Here is a 23,837-nt window from a genome sequence, read left to right on the forward strand (position 1 = left end):
AATTTACTACTTTCTAGCTTCATTGCATACCCCCTAGTATTTTTGGAAAGAGTAAACAGGCAATTTACATCTTCCCGTTGCACGCCACTCAGTATTTTATAGACCTCTATCATATCTCCCCTCAGCCATCTTTGTTCCAAGTGAAGAGCCCTAGCAGCTTTAGCCTTTCCTCATAGGGAAGTTGTCCCATCCCCTTTATCATTTTCGTCGCCCTTCTCTGTACCTTTTCTAATTCCACTGTATCTTTTTTTAGATGCGGTGACCAGAATTGCACACAATATTCGAGGTGCGGTCGCACCATTAAGCCATATCAAGGTATTATAATGTCCTCATTTTTGTTTTCCATTCCTTTCCTAATAATACCTTACATTCTATTTGCTTTCTTAGCTTCATTGCATGCCCCCTAGTCCTAGTATTTTTGGAAAGAGTAAACAAGCGATTCACATCTACCTGTTCCACTCCACTCAGTATTTTATAGACCTTTATCATATTTCCACTCAGCCATCTCTTCTCCAAGCTGAACAGCCCTAGACGCTTTAGCCTTTCCTCATAGGGAAGTTGTCCCATCCTCTTTATCATTTTCATCAGGGCCGGTCTTAGCAACTGTGGGGCCCTATGCAGACCTGTTCCTGGGCCCCCCTCCCAATCCCACCAGCCCCACCCCTTGTTGACAAGATATGTTTTAAACATTTTCTTTTATTTCAAATAAAGACAAATCAAGCAAACCTTGTATACAAAAACTAATTCAAACATGAAAAATGCTATTCTAGGAAACCTTTGGGTTTAAAAAGAAAAACCATGTGCACATAAGGACTAGATAAATGAATTAAAATGAATACACTTAATATGTAATACGTGGTAGCAATAATGAAACAGTGATTGAATATTCAGATAGCAAGCAGCCTGAGCCAACAGATTTATTTTCCACTGAACATAATTAACTTTGTATGAACTTGGCTGCTGATAGTGTGCTGAACTGGACAACTTTGGCTCATTTAGCCACACTCTTTTACCAGCCATGGCACATTTAAACAGTAATTGTTGAAATATTACACCAGTACAGGAGAAGAAAAATAAATTTTTTGTTTCATTATAAATAATTTCTGTAAGCTGTTACAGCTCCAGTATATCCAAAATGACACAAACCAAATTATCATACAGATTCTGCATGCAGCACAATACCAGAAAAACAGAACATTGCTATACATTGCAAAATAAGACAAGTGCAGTTTTTCTCCTCTTTTCCCTTTCCCTCATCTCCGTCAGTATGCATCTCCTTCCTCTCTCTTCCCTCTCCTCCATGCATGTCCAGCATTTCTCCTCTCTCTACTCCCCTCCATCCATGTTAATCTCACTTCATCTCACGTCCTCTCTTCCCTCCCCTCCATCCATGTCTAGCATTTCAACTCTCCCATCTCCTCCATCCGTGTCCAGAATTTCTCCTCTCCCCTCCATCCAAGTGCCTCTCCTTCCTGTCTTCCCTCACTTCCATCCATGTCCAGCATTTCTCCTGCCCTCCCCTCCATCCATCCATAACAACTCCCCTGCCCTCCCTACCCATCCATGTCCAGCAATTCTCCTCTGCCCTCCCCTCCCATCTATGTCCAGTGATTCTCCTTTGCCCCCTGTCCTCCCCTCTCATCCACATCCAGTGATTTTCCCCTGTCCCCTCCCCTCCCATCCATGTCCAGCATTTCTCCTCCCTCCCCGCCCCTCCATCTATGTGCATCTCCTTCCTGTCTTCCCTCACCTCCATCCATGTCCAGCATTTCTCCTGCCCCTCCCCTCTATCCATTCATGTCCAGAAATTCTCCTCTTTCCCCTGCCATCCCTACCCATCCATGCCCAGAGATTCTCCTTTGCCCCCTGTCCTCCCGTCTCATCCACATCCAGTGATTCTCTTCTGTCCCCTGCCCTCCCATCCCATCCATCTCCAGCGATTCTCCTCTGCCCTCCCCTCCATGACCAGTGACTTGCCTGCCCCAGCCCCCAATTTAACTTACCCCCCTTTTCAGCCCCCGAGTTTCTAAGGTCCCAACCCCAGCCCCAGCCCCATCTGTGCCCTCAGTTTTCCTCAGATGCTTTCCTTCCAGCTGCCCTGCATTTAAAAAGTCGCAGCAGTGGCAACAGCAGAGGCAGCAAAAAAGCAGGCTCGCCTCTACCCTTTAAGTTTTCCCTTCTTTCTCAGCGTGCACTGTGCTGCCTTCGCGGAAACCGGAAATAGGAAATTACATCAGTGCACGCTGAGAGAGAAGGGGAAGGCTTAAAGGCTAGAGGCGAGCCCTGTACGACCGCTCCTGTCGCCCCTGCCTAAGACCGGCCCTGATTTTCATTGCCCTTCTCTGTATCTTTTCTAATTCCGCTATATCTTTTTTGAGATGCGGTGACTAGAACTGCACACAATATTTGAGGTGCGGTCACACCATGGAGCAATACAAAGGCATTATAAAATTCTCCTTTTTGTTTTCCATTCCTTTCCCAATAATACCTAACATTCTATTTGCTTTCTTAGCCGCCACTGCACACTGAGTAGAGGGTTCCAGCGTATCATCAATGATGACACCTAGATCCCTTTCCTGGTCGATGACTCCTAATGTGTAACCTTGCATTACGTAGCTATAGTTCAGGTTCCTCTTTCCCACATGCATCACTTTGCACTTACTTACATTAAACATCATCTGCCATTTGCATGCCCAGTCTCCCAGTCTCATAAGGTCCTCTTGTAATTTTTCACAATCCTCTTGCGATTTAACAACTTTGAATAACTTTTCGTCATCAGCAAATTTAGTTACCTCACTAGTTACTCCCATCTCTAGATCATTTATAAATATGTTAAAAAGCAGCTGTCCCAGCACAGACCCCTGGGGAACTCCACTATCTACCGTTCTCCATTGAAAATACTGATCATTTAACCCTACTCTCTGTTTTCTATCTTTTAACCAGAAGAGGACAATTACAGCAGTAAAATTATTCAAATACCAATACAAAATATGTCATAGTAAACTACTTACAATGTCAACACAATATGTTATAGAACATTTTAATAGACAGCACAGGTTATAAGCAAGGATGGAACATATGGATAAGTAAGTAAGAGGAGTTAGAAAATAAGGTCACTAATTTAAAGAATGTTGCACATGAGGTTAGAGAGATGACTAAATATTATCTCAGCTAGGGTAGGAGTGGATATACATGTCCTGCTGCAGCATGTGCAGCCTGTTTCACTCCTTGTGTGTGTGCGAGACTAAGAATTTAGTTATTTCTTCCATTAAAGGCCTTGTTGACGAGCCAAGCTTTCACCTGCTTCTTGAAGTAAAGATAGTCTTGTGTTAAGCGGAGCCTTTCAGGGAGTGCGTTCCAGAGTGTGGGGGCTACTCAGGAGAAGGCTCATTTGCGGGTATCACGTTGTGTAATATCTTTTGGAGAGGGATTAGGGATACCCATTGGGAGGACCTTAGTGTCCTTGGAGGTGTGTAGAGGGTCATCCTGATCTTCAACTACTCGGGGCCATTTCCTTTAAGGGCCTTGAAGATCAGACATAGTTTTAAATTTGTACTGGTAGCCAATGCCAATGAAGTTTTTGCAAAAATGGTGTGATTTTATTTATTTATTTATTTGCTGCATTTGTACCCCACATTTTCCCACCTATTTGCAGGCTCAATGTGGCTTACATTATATTGCAAAAGGTATAATCATAAATAGAGTAAGGGTTTGGTCTAATTTAACATATTACTGTGTAAGAAATTAGGTAAATAGGTCAGTCTTTTGCAACCTTCTATGAGTCTTGCTGCAGCATTCTGAATCAATTGGAGCTGGTGCATACCCTTTCTAGTCAGACTATTGTAGAGTGCATTACAGTAATCCAGTCTTGATCTGATCATGGCATGCACAACTGGGATAAGATTTTCCTTCTTGATGTAAGGAGAGAGGCAGCATAGTTGCCGCAAATAGTAGAAGCAGCTGTTGAAGGTTGCTTGGATTTGGGGAATCAGAGTAAGTGTTGAATCTAACTGTATTGTGTGGTTGTCTTTTCTTTCCTAGCAATCAATTTAGTTCTTTTTCTACATGTTATATGTTATTACTTTTTATTGTAAACCACTGTGAACTACTGGCTAGAAACGACAGTGTAGCGAGTCTTAATAATAAATAAATGTCATAGCAATATACAATCCCATCTTTATTCCCTCTCTCACAAGGGATGGGAAAGAAAATTAACAATCTACCTATTTCCAAACCCACTCCAAACTAATTAACATTTCTCAGAAATGTTCCACCTGAAGGAACTCTCAGAAGCCAAGCCATCAGATGCAGCACATATGTAACAGCACATCTGATACATAAATGGCGATGCGTAGTCTTAGGATTCTTAGAAATTCAGTGCTTTTATGAGCTCTTGATCGCAGTATGTTATTGTGAAGTTCTTTGTAACAGCTGATTTTTTTGGCATTGTTTAGTGCAACAAGAGAGATAGTGATACTATACAGACCCCTGATGCAGGCACCTTGCTGAAACATGGGCCATGTCGATGCATAATAAAGATGCACCTTACGCCAAGCCCATTCTGAAGACCCTCTGTGCTTTTTTCTTTCATTGGATTGTTTTATCATGCTGTGGATTCCCCCTCCTTTGGTTTCTGATTTTATTATTGACCTATTATTTGTTATTGCTATTGTTAGTACATAAGTAATGCCATACTGGGGAAAGACCAAGGGTCCATCGAGCCCAGCATCCTGTCCACGACAGCGGCCAATCCAGGCCAAGGGCACCTGGCAAGATTCCCAAACATACAAACATTCTATACATGTTATTCCTGGAATTGTGGATTTTTCCCAAGTCCATTTAGTAGTGGTTTATGGACTTGTCCTTTAGGAAATCGTCTAACCCCTTTTTAAACTCTACCAAGCTAACCGTCTTCACCAAGTTCTCCGGCAACGAATTCCAGAGTTTAATTATGCGTTGGGTGAAGAAAAATTTTCTCTGATTTGTTTTAAATTTACTACACTGTAGTTTCATCGCATGCCCCCTAGTCCTAGTATTTTTGGAAAGTGTGAACAGATGCTTCACATCCACCTGTTCCACTCCACTCATTATTTTATATACCTCTATCATGTCTCCCCTCAGCCATCTCTTCTCCAAGCTGAAAAGCCCTAGCTTCCTTAGTCTTTCTTCATAGGGAAGTTGTCCCATCCCCACTATCATTTTAGTCGCCCTTCGCTGCACCTTTTCCAATTCTACTATATCTTTCTTGAGATGCGGCGACCAGAATTGAACACAATACTCAAGGTGCGGTCACACCATGGAGCGATACAACGGCATTATAACATCCTCACACCTGTTTTCCATATGTTCCTAATAATACCCAACATTCTATTCGCTTTCCTAGCTGCAGCAGTACACTGAACAGAAGGTTTCAGTGTATTATTGACGACGACACCCAGATCCGTTTCTTGGTCCGTAACTCCTAACGTGGAGCCTTGCATGACGTAGCTATAATTCGGATTCTTTTTTCCCACATGCATCACCTTGCACTTGCTCACATTAAATGTCATCTGCCATTTAGCCGCCCAGTCTCCCAGTCTCGTAAGGTCCTTCTGTAATTTTTCACAATCCTGTCACGAGTTAATGACTTTGCACATGTCATCAGCAAATTTAATTACTTCGCTAGTTACTCCCATCTCTAAATCATTTATAAATATATTAAAAAGCAGCAGTCCTAGCACAGACCCCTGAGGAACCCCACTAACTACCCTTCTCCATTGTGAATACTGCCCATTTAATCCCACTCTCTGTTTCCTATCCTTCAACCAGTTTTTAATCCACAATAAGACATTTCCTCCTATCCCATGACCCTCCAATTTCCTCTGTAGCCTTTCATGAGGTACTTTGTCAAATGCCTTTTGAAAATCCAGATACACAATATCAACCGGCTCCCCTTTGTCCACATGTTTGTTTATTATTATTAGCATTTGTATAGCGCTACCAGACGCACACAGCGCTGAACATCTGATACAAAGAGACAGTCCCTGCTCAAAAGAGCTTACAATCTAAATACTCCTTCAAAGAATTGAAGTAAATTGGTCAGGCAAGATTTCCCCACACAAAAGACGGTTGACTTGGTCTTAGTAATCCATGTCCTTGGATATGCTCTGTAATTTTGTTTTTAATAATAGCCTCTACCATTTTCCCCGGCACCAACGTCAGACTCACCGGTCTATAATTTCCCAGATCTCCTCTGGAACCTTTTTAAAAATTTGGCGTTACATTGGCCACCCTTCAATCTTCCGGTACCATGCTCGATTTTAAGGATAAATTGCATATCACTAACAGTAGCTTTGCAAGCTCATTTTTCAGTTCTATCAGTACTCTAGGATGAATACCATCCGGTGCAGGAGATTTGCTACTTCTTTATATTTATTTCTTTATATTCATCCTTTGTATTTTTTTTAAATGTAACAATCATGATGTATATTTTTCTTTTGGTTTGACTATATTTGTCTTCATTTGAATATATTTTAAATCCAAATTGTAAAGTATGAGGTAAAATTAGAAGATTCAGCCTGTTCCAAAGAATTGATAATGTGGAGGACTTTTTTTTTTTTGATTGAGTTGATTTCTTCACCATCTCATATGTGCAACCAACATAAAGGGCAGACACCCACCCAGGAAACTAGGCTAAGGTGTCATCAGTATGCTATGCGACAGCTGTCGCTACAGCAGCAGAAAGCAAAAATAAGGTCCATCACAGGCACTTCTACATGATTGCATCTTCAAAGGAGAACAAGCCAACTGGCTATATCATTAGAGGGAAGTCTTGCCAACTAGACCAGCTGCAACATTCGAGGTGAACCACTTCCACCCTGACTGGCTGCAACACTGGAGGTGGACAGCCTCAGCCTGCATTGTTGTTTATCACATAAACAGTTGTGACTATATGTTATCAAATATACAATATCAATAATTTTAATTTCTCCTTTTTAATAGCATCATCATGTGACCAGGAACTTCGGGCCGCACTAGATGAAGTCAAACAACCAAAGAATGACAATGTATTCATTCCGGAATGTGCACAAGGTGGTCTTTACAAACCAGTACAATGTCATCCCTCTACAGGATACTGCTGGTGTGTTCTAGTAGACACAGGCCGTCCCATCCCAGGTACTTCAACAAGGTATAGTATTTCTTTTGGGGTTCATTGACAGTTATCTACTGGGTGATGGGTTAAATGAAAGTACTGTACTTTAAAAGCTTCCAGAAGCTGTCAAACTTGGACTATGTGAACATACATTTGGTATAAAATTATGCAGACTTTTTCAACATTTTAGCTTGAATGCACAGGTCCAGTGAAAATCCATATAAAAATGTATGGATAAATTATCCATATACCTTTATTCAGTCACCAGACTGCTGATTATTGACCTCATTGTGGGCAGGGGCAGACTGACAGTGTTCTGGGCCCTGGGGCAGTAAGGGTCATTGGGCCCCCCCACCCCCCGGGCACTGCCTGCGCTCCCCCATCCATACACCGCCACTCCCCTGCACACTAGGGCACCCTCCCCGGTCCTACCTTGAAGGAGCCTGATGGTCTAGTGGCCTCTTCAGGGGCAGGAAAGATCCCCACTCTTCCTGCCCACTGGTCTGCCCGACAGTGCCATGTTTTCAAAATGGCGTGGGTCTCGGCAGTCTCAGCAGCCATTTTGAAAATGCAGTGGCACTGGGCAGAGTAGCGGCAGTGGGTGGTCCTTTTACCAAACGGCGGTAAAAGGTGGCCTGTGGTGACATCAGTACATGGGTTTGCTGCTTGCAAAGGCCACCTTTTACCACCATGGGTAAAAGGTAATTTTGCTTAAAGGGCCAGTAAATGGTTGTGCTCAAATGAAACACATTGATGTTCAGCCTTTTTGCTGGGGGAGCCTTTACTGCCTCCTATTTAGGAGATGGTGAGTGCTCCAGTGCTAACCCAGTGGTGACCTGGGCACACTCCCAGCACTAGAAAATAAAAACACATTTTCTAGTGCCAGAAACAGTGCACACTGGGAGCCAGAACTACCACTATGCACCTGAGTGAGCCCGGTGACACAGATCAAAGTACTTCCTCAAATCTAACCCAAGTAGGATAACAATGCAAAACTCCATTTGAACATAACAGATAAACACTATTGTTATTGAAAGATCTTTATTCCGTTCTTCACTTTTACTTAAATAACTTCCCTGTAATGTAGTTTCAAGAACAAATGCATAAACAACTACATTCCCCAGAAACTTCTGAATTTAGCAAGAAAAGGGAAGAAGAAAAAACTCAGAGACTTAAACCAAGAGGGTTAGACAAGAGCCTGTCAGCACAGGACCCAGTCAGCCTACAATTCCTTAATCTGGTCACACAACACTTAACAGCTAACAGAAGACATATATATAAACAGGACACTGTCTGCAGACATAAACGTTAGAGCAGACTTTTAAATTTAATCGGGCTGAGTACTCAAGTTCTGCTTCCTCTGCATAAAAATATTCATTATTTCCTTTAAAGAACACAATTTAAAACAGTTATCAGAAGTCCTTTCAATACCCATTTGGTTTCTGCCACAAATTCTACGTCAAATCAAATATTTCTTTTAAACAAGGATGTAGAGAAACTTCTTGTGGCCACCAAGAGCTTCCTCTAGCAATCCTGTGCCCCCCTTTTTTTTCTTTTTTATAAAGCACTGTAGCTTTAGTAATCCAAGAAGTCAGAGCAGAAAAAGGGAGCAGGGTTAGGAATGTTAATATATGGCCTGGCTTTAAGGCTACCACTGGAATAGTGATGGGTAAAGCTATGCAGCCTAAAACAACTGAAAAAGTACTGACTAGGCCAAACAACAAGTAAATGATTTAATATTTGAGAATCTGAAAAAAGCAGGTCTGAACAATGAGTCCTGCCACAAATTGGTACAATTTTTAAATCATATACAGCACCTGTAATGAAAGAATGATGGATCAGATGAATAAAATGGAGCTTATTAGTTTTGGTATACAATGATACAGAGGTAATACAGAGTTCATGAGATGGTATGAAAAGTATTGCAGCCGGAAGATGTGAAACTGTTATCTCAACGCTTCCCAAAACATGTTGATAATTAGCAGTAGCTGAGAACGGAAGGAGGTGGGCACATCCGACAGCAGACCGCGTGGGAAAGTATGATCTCAGAAAGTGAGAAAGATTAGGAGCAAGGTTTCTCACCATTCACTTCTATGGAGAGGTTTGTGTATAAAAGAGGGGAGATTTTGGCTTAGTTTGAGAGTCTTCTCCAAAGCTTCTGTCAGACGGCGAAGCCCTGTGCGGCTGAAACCAGAATCTGATGTCTGTATTTGTATCAACTTGAAGACCTGTGTTTGGGTAAGAAATAAAATGTACCTATCTATCTAAACCTATCTCTGTCTCTATTTTTATTGATTCTATCTTCTCTTTACCTAACATTTAGCCTAAGGTAGATCAAATACAAGTGACACTCAGTCTTTGCAGAAACTTAGACAGATGTTTAATAAGATTTAGGTGGGAACATAAATGGCCCAGAATATACCTAGATCTAGAAAAACAGAAAGCAGTAGTTATGGGAATTAGTTTTCAATTACGGCTCCTAATGCCACCCCCTTATGATTGGGTGACAATGGAGGTTAGAGAAACTATACAGAACCTGATATATGAAATAAGTACCTTTAGTCCCCCGTGTGACGGAGTCAGAAAGAGGTCTATAAGAGGAGGGAATTAAAACAGGAACAAAGAAGATTCAAAGAATGAGATTTGAACAGAATTCAAGTTATATAAAAAATATATTTTCCTAATAGAATAGCAATTACTTAATTACGAATTGTTGTGAAATATGAGTGCTCCTTATCGAGTTATCAAGGCAGCCCATGTATTTTCATCATGAGTTCCACAAATACACTTCATGGGACACATCAACCGTTGTTGTTTTATTTGCAAGGACATAAAATGAGTTTGCAGTGTCTGTATCTCTTTGGTCTGATCTGGGTGTAATTTCTCGTAACCTACGGCTGTTCCACAGGCCAGAACCTTGATAGACTCAGAGCATGGTGAGCTATCATACAGTGAAGGCACTGGCAGAGCTGTAGCTTCCGGTGGAGGAGGGGGGAATTCACTGGAATCAGGTAAAGATTTAGATTCTTATTTTTCTCCAACTAGAATCCATTTATTTATGGCTAGCAAATGCTTCTTTCGTGAGTTACCCTTCTTATGGGTCTCATTATACTTTATTAACTGACGCAAGAGGTCTACGTCAAAGGATCCATTTGTGGGCCAGCAAAAGTCACTCTGTTTTTTATTCCACTTATACCATTGCAAACAATTGTTTGTAAGATCCTTTCTTTCTAATGGGAAGTATTAGACTACTATCTCAAGAGTTGTGGCCATTTTAAATTTACTATTTTCAAAAGAAAAAATATGAAGTAAATGTTATACTCACCAGTCTTCACACCTATATGCACAATTGGTACTTCAGGAATTCCGCAGCTTGAACCTGAAGGCCAAATCTCCCTGGGTATCCTGTGGCTAGAACCCAGAGACTATCTGTAATCCGTTTCGTAAGTGGGTAACTTTGTCCAGCGTCCCGGAACAAAGTGCAATCCACTCGATTCGCTCACACACTTAAATTTATTTAAAATTAAAATTTTGGAACCATTTAAATAAAAAAGTTAGAACCCAGGGATGCCAGGAATCGTGCACCTTGAACCCAGAATCCCCCCATATGCACGTCGATGGGTCATCAATGTTTTTAGGCTTTTATATAATCCCTCCCCAAATTGTAATGGGCCCATACAAATCTGGGATGAATAAATAAAGCCAAGGCCATGTATGAGAAAGTCAATTTCTTTTTATTACTTACCAAAACAGATAATACAAAGGATAATTTCTCATGGGAGAACAGCCAGTACTGTTACACAAAAGTGTTAGCTGCTTCTGCCCTTCTCCAAAGTAAAGTTTGGACACTGTCACTTATATACATTATATACATTCAAATGCAGTTTATAGTATAAAAAACTGATTAGCACTTCTTGGAAAGCCTAGTCAGCCTCCCACAGGAATTATCTTGTTCCTGTTTCCAGCCACCTGTTTCTCCTATGTCACTAACTCATATTGTCCTGTTTCTGCACCCTTGCCCTTCTCCTTTTGTCTGCACGCAAGGGTGTCTGCACATATCATGAGCTCTTGAGTCACACACACAGAAGTCACTGAGACCTGGGCCTGAGCCAAGGTTCATGGTTATGCCAATATTGTATATTTCTACATCACCCTCCTCCATTGAGAGAAATGGCTATTTAACCCTACCTTCTGTTTTCTGTCCAATAATCAATTACTAATCCACACCAGAACCTTGCCTCCTATCCCATGACTATTTAATTTTCTCTCATGAGGAACTTTATCAAGCCATGTGCTTAGATGAAAAGCAACATTTGTAGCAGATTCTGTACTTTTTCCATTGCATTCTATTAAGGATTTCTCCCTAAACTCTCTACATTTCTTGAGAGGATGAGGTTTCTTATGTATAGGACACTGACTGTCAGGATTTTTTATCTTCTCTTTAGTAGGAGGACGATCAGTTGGTGGGATTGCTGTGGGTATACATCCGTCATATGTACAGCTATAGGCTTCTTGGTGTTGCTGTACTTCTTGACCGGCCTTTCACTAAGGAAGTATCCTGTTTTTACTGCTTTAGGTACATCAAACATGAAGCTAGAGTAGTTTCTTCTCTTTGCCAAATCTCAGATGAACTTCACAAAGACTGTGAATGGAGGAAACCTCTCTTGATGATTGTCTTTATACTTGGCGCCTTCGGATGACCATTTTTATGTTATGTCATACGGCAGCTTTATTATAATCTCATTTATGCCTCAAGTTGTATCCAAGTAACACAGGCCAGGAAGGTTTGGATCAGCCTTGAAAGCTTCCAGTTCCTGGAGGAGATCTCCTAATTCTTGTAACTTGCCATTATCTCTATTTGTCACCTTTGGGTAACTCCTTATTCTCTTCAAGTCTCTCCCACATTTCTTTCAAACCTCTCGAGGGGTCATGCAAATATGCCTCCAGTAACCTCTTTACACAATTGGCTGACTTGGTTCCCATCCACTTTCTCGTCATGAAGCAAACTGCTTCTTGACAACATTACAAGCAGGAGGCCGCCTTAACCCTAGTCCCTGAAGAAAGCATCTTGAAACCTGCGGTGTCGGGCATGTGCAGGGGAAGACAAAAGGCCGGACACTCATTCATTCATAGCTAGAATAAGTACATAAGTAATGCCACACTGAGAAAACACCAAGGGTCCATCGAGCCCAACATCCTGTCCACGACAGCGGCCAATCCAGGCCAAGGGCACCTGGCAAGCTTTCCAAACGTACAAACATTCTATACATGTTATTCCTGGAATTGTGGATTTTTCTCAAGTCCATTTAGAGTAGTGGTTTTTGGACTTGTCCTTTAGGAAACCATCTAACCCCTTTTAAAACTCTGCCAAGCTAACCGTCTTCACCACGTTCTCCGGCAACATGCATCACCTTGCACTTGCTCACATTAAACATCATCTGTCATTTAGCCGCCCAATCTCCCAGTCTCGTAAGGTCCTTCTGTAATTTTTCACAATCCTCTCGCAAGTTAATGACTTTGAATAACTTTGTGTCATCAGCAAATTTAAATACCTCGCTAGTTTATTTATTTATTTATTTGCATTTGTATCCCACATTTTCCCACCTATTTGCGGGCTCCGTGTGGCTTACAATACATTGTAAAAGATGGGAGTGCAGTTGGTTGCAGTACAGTTATGGATTACATTGTGAAGAATTATATAAGACAGAGTAAGCTCAGGATATTCTTAGGGGATCATTTATAAATATGTTAAAAAAGCAGTGGTCCCCCACTAACTACCCTTCTCCATTGTGAATACTGCCCATTTAACCCCACTCTCTGTTTCCTATCCTTCAACCAGTTTCTAATCCGCAATAGGACATTTCCTCCTATCCCATGACCCTCCAATTTCCTCTGTAGCCTTTCATGAGGCACCTTGTCAAACGCCTTTTGAAAATCCAGGTACATAATATCAACCGGCTCCCCTTTGTCCACATGTTTGTTTACTCCTTCAAAAAATTGAAGTAAATTGGTCAGGCAAGATTTCCCCACACAAAAGCTGTGCTGACTTGGTCTAAGTAATCCATGTCCTTGGATGTGCTCTGTAATTTTGTTTTTAATAATAGTCTCTACCATTTTCCCCAGCACCGACCTCAGACTCACCGTTCTATAATTTCCCGGATCTCCCCTGGAACCTTTTTTAAAAATCGGCGTTACATTGGCCACCCTCCAATCTTTTGGTACCACGCTCGATTTTAAGGATAAATTGCATATCACTAACAGTAGCTCCGCAAGCTCATTTTTCAGTTCTAGCAGTACTCTAGGATGAATACCATCTGGTCCAGGAGATTTGCTACTCTTCAGTTTGCTGAACTGCCCCATTATGTCCTCCAGGTTTACCATGAAGTCAGTAAGTTTCTCCGACTCGTCCGCTTGAAATACCATTTCCGACACCGGTATCCCACCCAAATCTTCCTCGGTGAAGACCGAAGCAAAGAATTCATTCAATCTCTCCACTACATCTTTGACTTCCTTGATCGCCCATTTTACCCCTTGGTCATCCAGCGGCCCAACCGATTCTTTTGCCGGCTTCCTGCTTTTAATATAAGCTGTTGAGAAGATAATATGAAAGAACAATACAGATAAGTGTTCATTGATTTTTTGCTAACAATTCATGTTGCACCTTTATAATTGGTATATATAAGGCTGGTTTGGTATAAAGTTTGAGAAAAATTATACCAGTCTGTTAGCACTTATTCAGTGGCGTACCAAGGGGGGAGGGGCGGTGGGGGCGGTCCGCCCCGGGTGCACACCGCTGTGGGGTGCCGCGCGGCTGTTGGCCGAGTCTACTTATTCCCTCCCTGCTGCTCCCTCTGCGTGGAACAGGTTACTTCCTGTTCCGGAGCAGAGGGAGCAGCAGGGAACGAGCGGACTCGGAGCTGACAGGCGCGCGGCACCCCCCAGCAGGTAAAAATGCACTCGGGGGGGGTCACGCTGCACCCGGGGGGGGGGCACATCGGTGATCCGCCCCGAGTGTCAGCCAGCCTAGGAACGCCACTGCACTTATTTGGTGTTTTATCATGTAAAAAATGAGCAACCCGATGAAAGAAGTGCTACACCACTAAGCAACAGAAATTTTCTATGTGCTCTGTATAGTGGGATTATCTGAGGGTGCTTTAAACAAAATATCTTATAGAATTACATTCCATCATATATATTTTGTGGCAATTTTGTGCAATTGTATTTGAAATAGGTTTCTCATATCCTGGTTCTAGTAGCATGTTATATTCCATGAATATGGGGGCAGAACAGTCTACTTTACTTGATTTACCACTTTTCCCAAAATAACAAAGTGGTTTACAACATTACATCAATCACAGAAATATGAAAAGAATGCCAATACATTATAGGAGAGAGTTAAAAGAAGAAGAGCTGATACCGATAGCTGTAAAAGGAAGTAGAGAGGGGCTTTAATAGCAACATTGTGATATCAGTTACCTGCTGGTGCATGCTGAACCACCTAGTCTTTCGCCAAAGGTTTCCATAAACAAAAATGTTTTCATAGATTTCTTGAATTTGGGAATGGAGTCTTCCAGATGAATATTAGTTGGTGAAGCATTCCATAATGCTGAGGCAGCATAGTAAAAGGCTGAATGTCGCATCGAATCAAGTCATGCCTCATGAACAGATGGTAAATGAAGATGATGGTCTGATAATGATCGCAGCAGCTGTGGAAGAGCAAAAAGGATCAAATTTGGAAGTATGAGCCAATGTCCGCGGAGCAATGTTTTGTACAGATTGAGAGGCCCTTTTACAGAGTGGCGGTAAGCCCAACGCGGGCTTACCGTTCACTGTTACAGGACTACCGCTGGCCCAACACAACAGCTGGCAGTAGCCCCACCCCAAGCATGCACCATTTCCAGGAGAAAAAGAAACCCCACAGAAATGGTTTGCGTGGCAACAACCCGATTACCGCTGGGTTAATGTGGGAGCCCTTATCGCCACCTCAGTGTGTGGCGGTAAGGGCTCCCTACCGCATGGCTATGCGGTGAGAGGTCTCTTACTGCATGGCCATGTGTGCTGCGGGCTTTATTACCTGCTGCGGTAAAAAGGGCCCTGGTGCATAGGAAAAACCACCCCTGCTGCTAGCACAGGGCCTTTTCCCCACAGCTAGGTAAAAGGACCCCTGATTTCTTTTAAGGAGCATGCAGGGAAGTCCAGAGTATATCACATTGAAATAATCTAATCTTGATGTAAAAAGAGCATATACAAGAGGCATCTGTGAATTCTCATCCAGAAGGAAGCATATGCTACAATATTGTCACAGTGCAAAAAAGCAGGATTTTAAAGAATATTTTTTCATCCAAGATAATGTATTTGAAATATGAGACCAGGGTAATGATAAAGGGGATGGGACAACTTCCCTATGAGGAAAGGCTAAAGTGGCTAGGGCTCTTCAGCTTGGAGAAAAGGCGTCTGAGAGGAGATATGATAGAGGTCTATAAAATAATGAGTGGAGTTGAACGGGTAGATGTGAAGCGTCTGTTCACGCTTTCCAAAAATACTAGGACTAGAGGGCATGCGATGAAGCTACAATGTAGTAAATTTAAAACGAATCGGAGAAAAACTTTCTTCACTCAACATGTAATTAAACTCTGGACTTCGTTGCCAGAGAATATGGTAAAGGCGGTTAGCTTAGCAGAGTTTAAAAAAGGTTTGGATGGCTTCCTAAAGGAAAAGTCCATAGACTGTTATTAAATGGACTTGGGGAAAATCCACTATTTCTGGGATAAGCGGTATAAAATGTTTTGTACTTTTTTGGGATCTTGCCAGGTATTTGTGATCTGGATTGGCCACTGTTGGAAACAGGATGCTGGGCTTGATGGACCTTTGGTCTTTCCCAGTATGGCAATACTTATGTACTTATGTAATAGAAGACCCATACCCATGGATGGATGAATTCAAGAAGTCAACCCCAGCAAAAACAAAAGTGGAACAACAGTGGGAGTAATAATAAAATAAACCATCTTAGCAAAGCATATATCGGCAACAAAGTGGAAGGGGAGACTAGACAAAAAGCTGTGCAAAAGGTAAGAGCCAATAAAAAATAGCTGTAAAGCAATGAGCATGAATGCTCACCAGTGGCGTTCCGTGCTTGGCTGACACCCGGGGCGGATCGCCGCTGCGTGCACCCCCCCCCCCGGGTGCAGTGCAACGTGGCCCCCCCCCCCCGGCATGGCACGGCCCCCCCCCCCCAGCGTGGACCCCCCGGCGCAGTGCCTCTCACCCCCCCCCCCGACAGTCCCCACCTGCCTACCAGGTGAGCTCCGTGCAACGGGCACCTCGAATCTGCAGCGCTGCTGACTGTAAAAGAAGAAAACCATCTCGTCATTGGCCCTTCACTCACTGAGTCCCATCCTCTGATGTAAATTCCTATTTCCTCAAGGGCGGGACACAGTGAGTGAAGGGCCAACGACGAGACGGTTTTCTTCTTTTACAGTCTGCAGCGCTGCAGATTCGAGGTGCCCGTTGCACGGAGCTCAGCTGGTAGGCAGGTGGGGACTGTCGGGGGGGGGGGTGAGAGGCACTGCGCCGGGGGGTCCACGCCAGGGGGGGTGCCGTGCCACGCCAGGGGGGTGGATGGAGCACCCCCCCCACCCGTTGACACCCCGGGCGGACCGCCCCCATCGCCCCGCCCTTGCTACGCCACTGATGCTCACAGTCTAAGCTACAAATTGCAGGATCTGCGAGCCCTGATGTTAGAGACAGATTTAGATTTTGTTGCTATCACATAGGCATAGTTCAATGACTCCCATGACTGGGACATAACATACCAGGCTATAATCTTTTTAGAAAGGATAGAGATGGCTGAAAAGTTGCAGGAGTAACACTGTATGTGAGAAACAATATAAAGCAGCTGAAAATGCAGGGCAACTGAGGAAAGGAGGAAGCGATATGGATCATCTTGGAGAGAGAATATGGAATCTGTGTTCATATGGGTATCATCTATAGACCTCTGACACACATGGAGAATCTGGACAAAAATCTGGTTATATGTATCCAAAGGCTGGAAATGAAAGGAGATGTGCTGTTGCTGAGAGATTTCAGCCTGTTGGATGCGGATTGGAATGTTCCATCTGCAGAATCTGAACAAAGTAGAGAGATTGAGGATGCCTTTCAATATGCTCTGCTCAGACAAATGGCGATGGAACCCAAAAGAGAAAGGGCAACACTGGATTTCATGCTCACAAATGCAGAAAATGTATCTCATGTCTGAGAGGTGGTGATCATCACACTGTAGGGTTCGATATACTGTAAGAACTAAAGCAGAGTATAGACACATAAAACGCAGTCCAGGATTTCAAACATGCTACTTTAGTAAAATGAGAGAGGACCTGAAGAAAGAGGGCCCAATATTCAGACCGCGGGAGTTAGCCATGCTAACTCCCACAGTTGGCGCTAAACATGGATATTCAATGCCGGCCCATTTCCGTTGACCGGCATTGAATATCCAGTTTATTTTTGGCTGGTTCAACTTTAACCAGCCAAGCTGATACTCAGCACTCTCCGGTTAAGTTTGAACTGGCCAAAGATAGGCCTGGTATTCACGTGGCCAAATAAGGCCACCAAATAGCTAATTTTATCATGAGATATAACTGGCTAGCCACTAAACTGCAAATTTTCAGCAGGTTATGGCTGTCTATGCCCCGCTGAAAATTCGCAGATAGCCAGTTATGGTGCATTTAACCGGCCAGGTGTCGATCCTGGCCAGTTAAATGCTTTTGAATATCAGGGGGAGAGCTGGCAGGATGGGAGGATATAAGAGAAGTGGAAAGTCAGCGGTCCAATCTAAAAGGAGCCATAAAAATGGCAACAGATCTTTATGTAAGGAAAGTAAACAAAAGCAAGAGGAAAAGGAAACTGATATGATTCACCAAACAAGTTTCTGAAGGAATAAAGTCAAAGGAGGTGGCATTTAAGAAATACAGAAGAATACAAAGAAAGAAAATGGTTGGAGAGTAAAGAAAGGAAGACTATTTTCAGGTATACTGGGTAAAGGAGGAAGACTAGAATTGGGATTGTGAGACTGCAAGCTGCTGAGAACCAGTCTATAGAGCGTGAGGAGGAAAAGGCGGACATCCTAACAAATACTTGTATTCTGTGTTCACAGAAGAAAATCCTGCAAAATGATCTCTGTCAGCTGACAAAGGCATATATGGAAGTGGAATAGATATTGCACTGTTCATGGAAGAAAGTGTTTATGAACAACTGGAAAAACTGAAAATGGACAAAGCCATGAAGCCAGATGAAAAACACCCAATATCCTTGGATATGTAAGAAGCTCAGAGAAGTTCTGGTGGGCCCTCTTAAAGATTTGTATAATAGATCTTTAGAGACTTGGGATGTTCCATGGGATTGGAGAAGATGTGGTCCTTCTCCACAAAAATGGTAACAAAGAAGAAGTGGGAAACTACAGGCCTTTAAGCCTCACTTCAGTAATTGAAAAATAATGGAGGCACTGTTGAAGGAAAGGATAGTAAACTTCCTAGGATCTAGTGGCATAGAAGATCCAAAGTCATACCAAATGAATTTGATTCCTTTGACTGGTGACTAGAGAACTGGATGGAGGACCTGCACTAAATGTAGCTTATTTGGATTTTAGCAAAGCCTTTGACATGGTTCCTTATAGGATGCTCATGAACAAATGAAATGAGCGGAAGTTAGGAACCAGAGTGGTGAACTGAATTAGAAACTGGTTGATTTACATCAACAGAGGATGATGGTAACTGGAATTCACTCAGAGGAAAGAAAGGTGGAGTGCCTCAAGGACTGGTATTGGAGCTGAATCTATTCAATATATTTGTGAGCAACATTGCCGAAGGGTTAGAAGGAAAAGTTTCCCTTTGTGCGGACAACATGAAGATTTGCAACAAATTGGTCAACATGAGATGCGATCTGAAAAAAATTAGAAAAATAGTCTAATGTTCGGCAGTTATAATTTAATGTGAAGAAGTCCAGAGTGATGCCTATACGGTGAAGAAACCCCCCAAAAGCTGCATTTGCTAGGGGGTGAGAGGCTGATAAGCACAGATTGGTAAAGGGACCTTGGGGTGATAGTGTCTGAGGAACTTAAGGCAACAAAACAATGTGACAAAGCAGTGGCCAAAGCTCAGCACAGAGAGGGTTCAAAGTACAGAACAAACTCCAAATAGCCAAAGAAAGCACTTAGAGCCTTCAAAATCAGGACAATAACTTGGACAACAATCTTCCAAAGATGACCCGACACGGGCTGTGTTTCAGCGCACAGCGCCTGCGTCAGAAGTCTGCATCAAACACAAACAACAATACAATTAAAAACAAACAAATAAAATGGATCAATTAAAAAAAACAATAATAAAATCCAATGAAACGTAATATTTAGAGAATGAATAATATATATATATATATATATATATATATATATATATATATATATATAAAATAAATAAAATATGGATATAAAATGAATCATGCATGTGACGTATTTTGTATTAGAAATGATGGAACACAGTAGTAGTGTTTTATCTGACCTTAAATGACATACTCAAGTGTGGTGAAATAAGTGCCTTATTTATTTATTTATTGCATTTGTATCCCACATTTTCCCACCTCTTTGCGGGCTCAGTGTGGCTTACAATAAGATATGAATAGTAGAAATACATTTGTAACAACTTGGATATGGAATACATTGTGCAGAGTTGTGTGAGACATTCGATTATCATTAGGAATATAACAATGGGACATCAACATAGAAACATTGGGAGGAGACAGTGGGACAATTGATTACAGGATGAGGGATCTGAAGTGGATGTATGTTGCATTGATGAACAGTGAGTATGGACTCTATGTGTTTTGGTTCTTTCCGTAAGTTTGTTCAAACAGGTACGTCTTCAGTAGTTTTCGGAAGGAAGCTTGTTCGTTAATCATTCTTAGGTTGCGCGGTAGTGTATTCCAGGCCTGCGTGCTCATGTGGGAAAAGGTTGACGCGTGTAGCGTCTTGTATTTCAGGCCCTTGCAAGTGGGGAAGTGGAGGTTGAGGTATGTTCGGGATGACCTTTTAGCGTTTCTAGGTGGTAGGTCTATTAAATCAGACATGTACGCTGGGGCTTCGCCGTAGATGATCTTATGGACTAGTGTGCAAACTTTGAAAGTAACGCGTTCCTTAAGTGGAAGCCAATGTAATTTCTCTCGTAGTGGTTTCGCTCTTTCGTATCTTGGTTTTCCGAGGATGAGCCTGGCTGCTGTGTTCTGGGCTGTTTGAAGTTTCCTCATTATTTGCTCTTTGCAGCCCGCGTAAAGTGAGTTGCAGTAATCCAGGTGGCTAAGGACGAGGGATTGCACTAGGCTGCGGAAGACGAATCTTGGGAAGAATGGTCTTATCCTTTTCAATTTCCACATGCCGTAGAACATCTTCTTGGTTGTATTGTTTGCGTGGGTTTCGAGTGTTAGGTGGCGGTCGATGGTGACTCCAAGGATTTTTAGTGTTTCTGAGACTGGGAGGTTTATCTATCAAATAGGTGTGAAAACATATTACATCACAATGTGAGTATTATCCTATATAATAAAACGCACCTCCAACATTCTGAAGCTGAGAAAGTGAAGCCTTCAAGCCTTAAAGCATTCCTGCAACATTCCGGAACTACGCTTCAGAATGTTGGAGGTGCGTTTTATTATATAGGATGTGCTCGGTGCTTTTCTGTAGCACATGGGGGGAATTTAATATATGCTGATTAAAGTGGAGGAGTGGCTGGAGGGGGGGCAGGGGAGAGAGGACAATCGCTGGGTGGCTGGAGGGGGGGCAGGGGAGATAGGAGAATCGCTGGGTGGCTGGAGTGGGGGCAAGGGAAAAAGGAGAGTCACTGGGTAGCTGGAGGGGGGCAAGGGAAAAAGGAGAATCGCTGGGTGGCTGGAGGGGGGCAGGGACACAGGAGAATCGCTGGGTGGCTGGAGGGGGGACAGGGGAGAGAGGAGAATTGCTGGGTGGCTGGAGGGGGGGCAGGGGAGAGAAGAGCATCGGTGAGTGACTGGAGGGGGGCAAGAAAAAAGTAGAATCGCTGGGTGGCTGAAGGGGGAGCAGGGGAGAGAGGAGAATCGCTGGGTGGCTGGAGGGGGGACAGAGGAGACACACTCGCACCCAGCAGTCTCACTCTCTCTCTTTCACACACACACATTCGCACATTCACTCTCTGTCTCTCACACACAGTCAATCTCACACATACTCTCTCAAACATACACACTCCGAGGAAAGCCTTGCTAGTGCCCGTTTCATTTGTGTCAGAAACGGGCCTGTTTTACTAGTTGTCTATAAAGCAACATGAATGAGTAAATAATCCCAGAAAGAGCATTACATTCTTGTTCAATGTAGCCAGAAGAATGCTGGGCTGCACAGAGAAAGTCATATCCAGTAGAAGAAAGGAGGGGTTAATGTACATTGGTGAGGTCTCATTTGGAATATTATTTGCGTTAATGCAATCATCCGGGTCTTGACTCCCGGCACAGATAGGAGCAATGCAGGAGAGGACAGAGCAAGGGAGCAGACAGAAAGGTGCGGGGGCAGTGCCCATGTGGGGGGCGGGGTACAGCGTGGTGGCCCAGGTAGAGGGGCAAGGGGGTGTGTTCGCATTCGCACCAGTGGCGTAGATGTGTGGGGTCACAGGGGCTTGGGCCCCCATAGATTTGGCCCTGGACCCACCTGCCGATGACCCTCTCCTCGACCCCTCCCCACCCGCCGCCAACCCACTGTCGCCTTCGCCTACCTTTGCTGGCGGGGGATCTGCAAGGCTTCGTTCTGTTTCTGTGAGTCCGACGTCCTGCACATACAACGTGCAGGACGCCAGACTCAGAAACAGAACGAAGCCTTGTGCTGGAAGAAGAGGACCTCAGCTGGCGGGGGTTAGGGTCCCCCGCCAGCAAAGGTAGGTGACTGCGGCGATGGGGGAGGGTTGGCAGTGGGAGGGGGTTCGAGAGGGTCGTCGGCAAGGGGGGGGGTCAAAGTTGTTGTTGGTGGCAGCGGTGGGGGGGGGGTCAGCGATGCCGGGGGGGGGGGGCTAAAATGTGCCCCCTCACCTTGGACTCTGGACCCCCCTCCCCTACGCCCCTGATTCGCACGCAGCAGTCCAGTCCTGCCCCGGGCCTGGTTGTGTCTCTCAGCAGTCATGGCCGGACATGGCCCAGCATTGAATATTCAGGCTTAATTTAGCCTGCAGCTGTCAGAGCAGCGTAAAAACTGCAGACCACCATGGGCTGAATATTACCTCCACCCCCTATTCTGTGTGTAAAATAGCTTTCACATGCAGAAAACACGTTTCAAAATTATCTCCTTATGGTGTAAAAGAAACATGTTGAAAAATCTATATTGGGTCAATACTCCAAAGCACCTGTCTGGGTAAGAGCACCAGCTATCTGGATAGGTGCTGCTGACCGAGATTTTCATAGGCATTATCCAAATACCCCCGGGTTCTATATAGCGCACCTAGAACCCGTGCTGAAATCCAATCGTATTCTCTAATAGCGTGCATAACTTAATTGGCTTAACAAACCAATCAGTGTTGTTAACAACACTTAACAAGCAACAATGCATTGTTAACAGCGCTAATTGGCAATAATTAGAATTTACGTGCACAACTCCTTAAATCAGAGGTTCCCAAACCTGATCCTGGAGGCACCCCAGCCAGTCAGGTATTTGGGATATCCACAATGAATATTCATGAGAGAGATTTGCATGTTGTGGAGGCAATGCATGCAAATATCTCTCATGAATATTCATTATGGATATCCCAAAAACCTGACTGGCTGGGGTGCCTCCAGGATCAGGTTTGGAAACCACTGCCCTAAGTGCATTCTGTAATGTACTGCGCATAAATTTTAATGTGTGCAGGCAAAAAGAGCATGGCTATGGGTGGGGAAACAGATGTTTTGTGGGCATTCCAAATTTACACACATTGTTGTGGAATATGGCCCTTTGCACCTAAATCTACATACTAGGATTTACACCACATTTTTGTTGGTGTAAAAGGATGCACATAGTTTTGGCACTAGTATATCTACTAAGCATATTTTATATACCATGCCTAAAATAGGCACTGCTTATAGAATATGCTTAGGCAGAAATGTTTTCCATATGGATTTTTTAAGCGCCATATGTATAATTCGGTCCATAGTGCTTTATCCCCCTAATTCTGTAACTTGCGCGTACAAGGTTGTGCATGCAAATTGTAGAATAGGGTCAGTTACACACCTTATATAATAATTAGCTCATAATTGAATTCAACAACCAATCATTGGATATAATTTGTGTTAATTGGCACTAATTAGCAGTTAGGCGCATAGCAGCCATTTGTTGGGATTCTACAAATCGGGAATGCATAATCCATAGTGCTCAACTGTGAGAGGGATATGGACCTGGGGGGCACATAGGCAGGTCAGGAGTGTGCCTAGCAGTTAGGACACGCCGATCACTATCAGTTGTACCCCTAACTACCTACAGCTGTTATGCATGCAATTGTTATAGAACGCATCATCCCACTGCCTAACTTCAGGTGACCTTTTGAGAATTAAACCCTATGGGCCAGATTCTATATATGGTGCCGAAAAACCCCACACTTAGCGTTATTCTATAAACCTCGCCTAAAGTGGGCACCAGGGGGAGGAGCAAGATGGCATCCTAGCTGAGCTCACAGACGCTCTC

General features: G+C 43.3%; 1 protein-coding gene across 2 annotated transcripts in view; it reads left to right on the top strand.

The window, feature by feature from the left end:
* Positions 1-23,837, top strand: part of SMOC2 (SPARC related modular calcium binding 2) — a 220,553-nt gene that overhangs the window by 178,834 nt on the left and 17,882 nt on the right. For both annotated transcript variants that reach the window (XM_030196489.1, XM_030196488.1), the window contains exon 8: positions 6,982-7,168. In XM_030196489.1, coding sequence (XP_030052349.1) covers positions 6,982-7,168 — 187 coding nt within the window. The remainder of the gene's footprint in view (positions 1-6,981; positions 7,169-23,837) is intronic.

The sequence above is a fragment of the Microcaecilia unicolor genome, chromosome 3 (assembly GCF_901765095.1).
Source record: "Microcaecilia unicolor chromosome 3, aMicUni1.1, whole genome shotgun sequence".
NCBI lineage: Eukaryota > Metazoa > Chordata > Amphibia > Gymnophiona > Siphonopidae > Microcaecilia > Microcaecilia unicolor.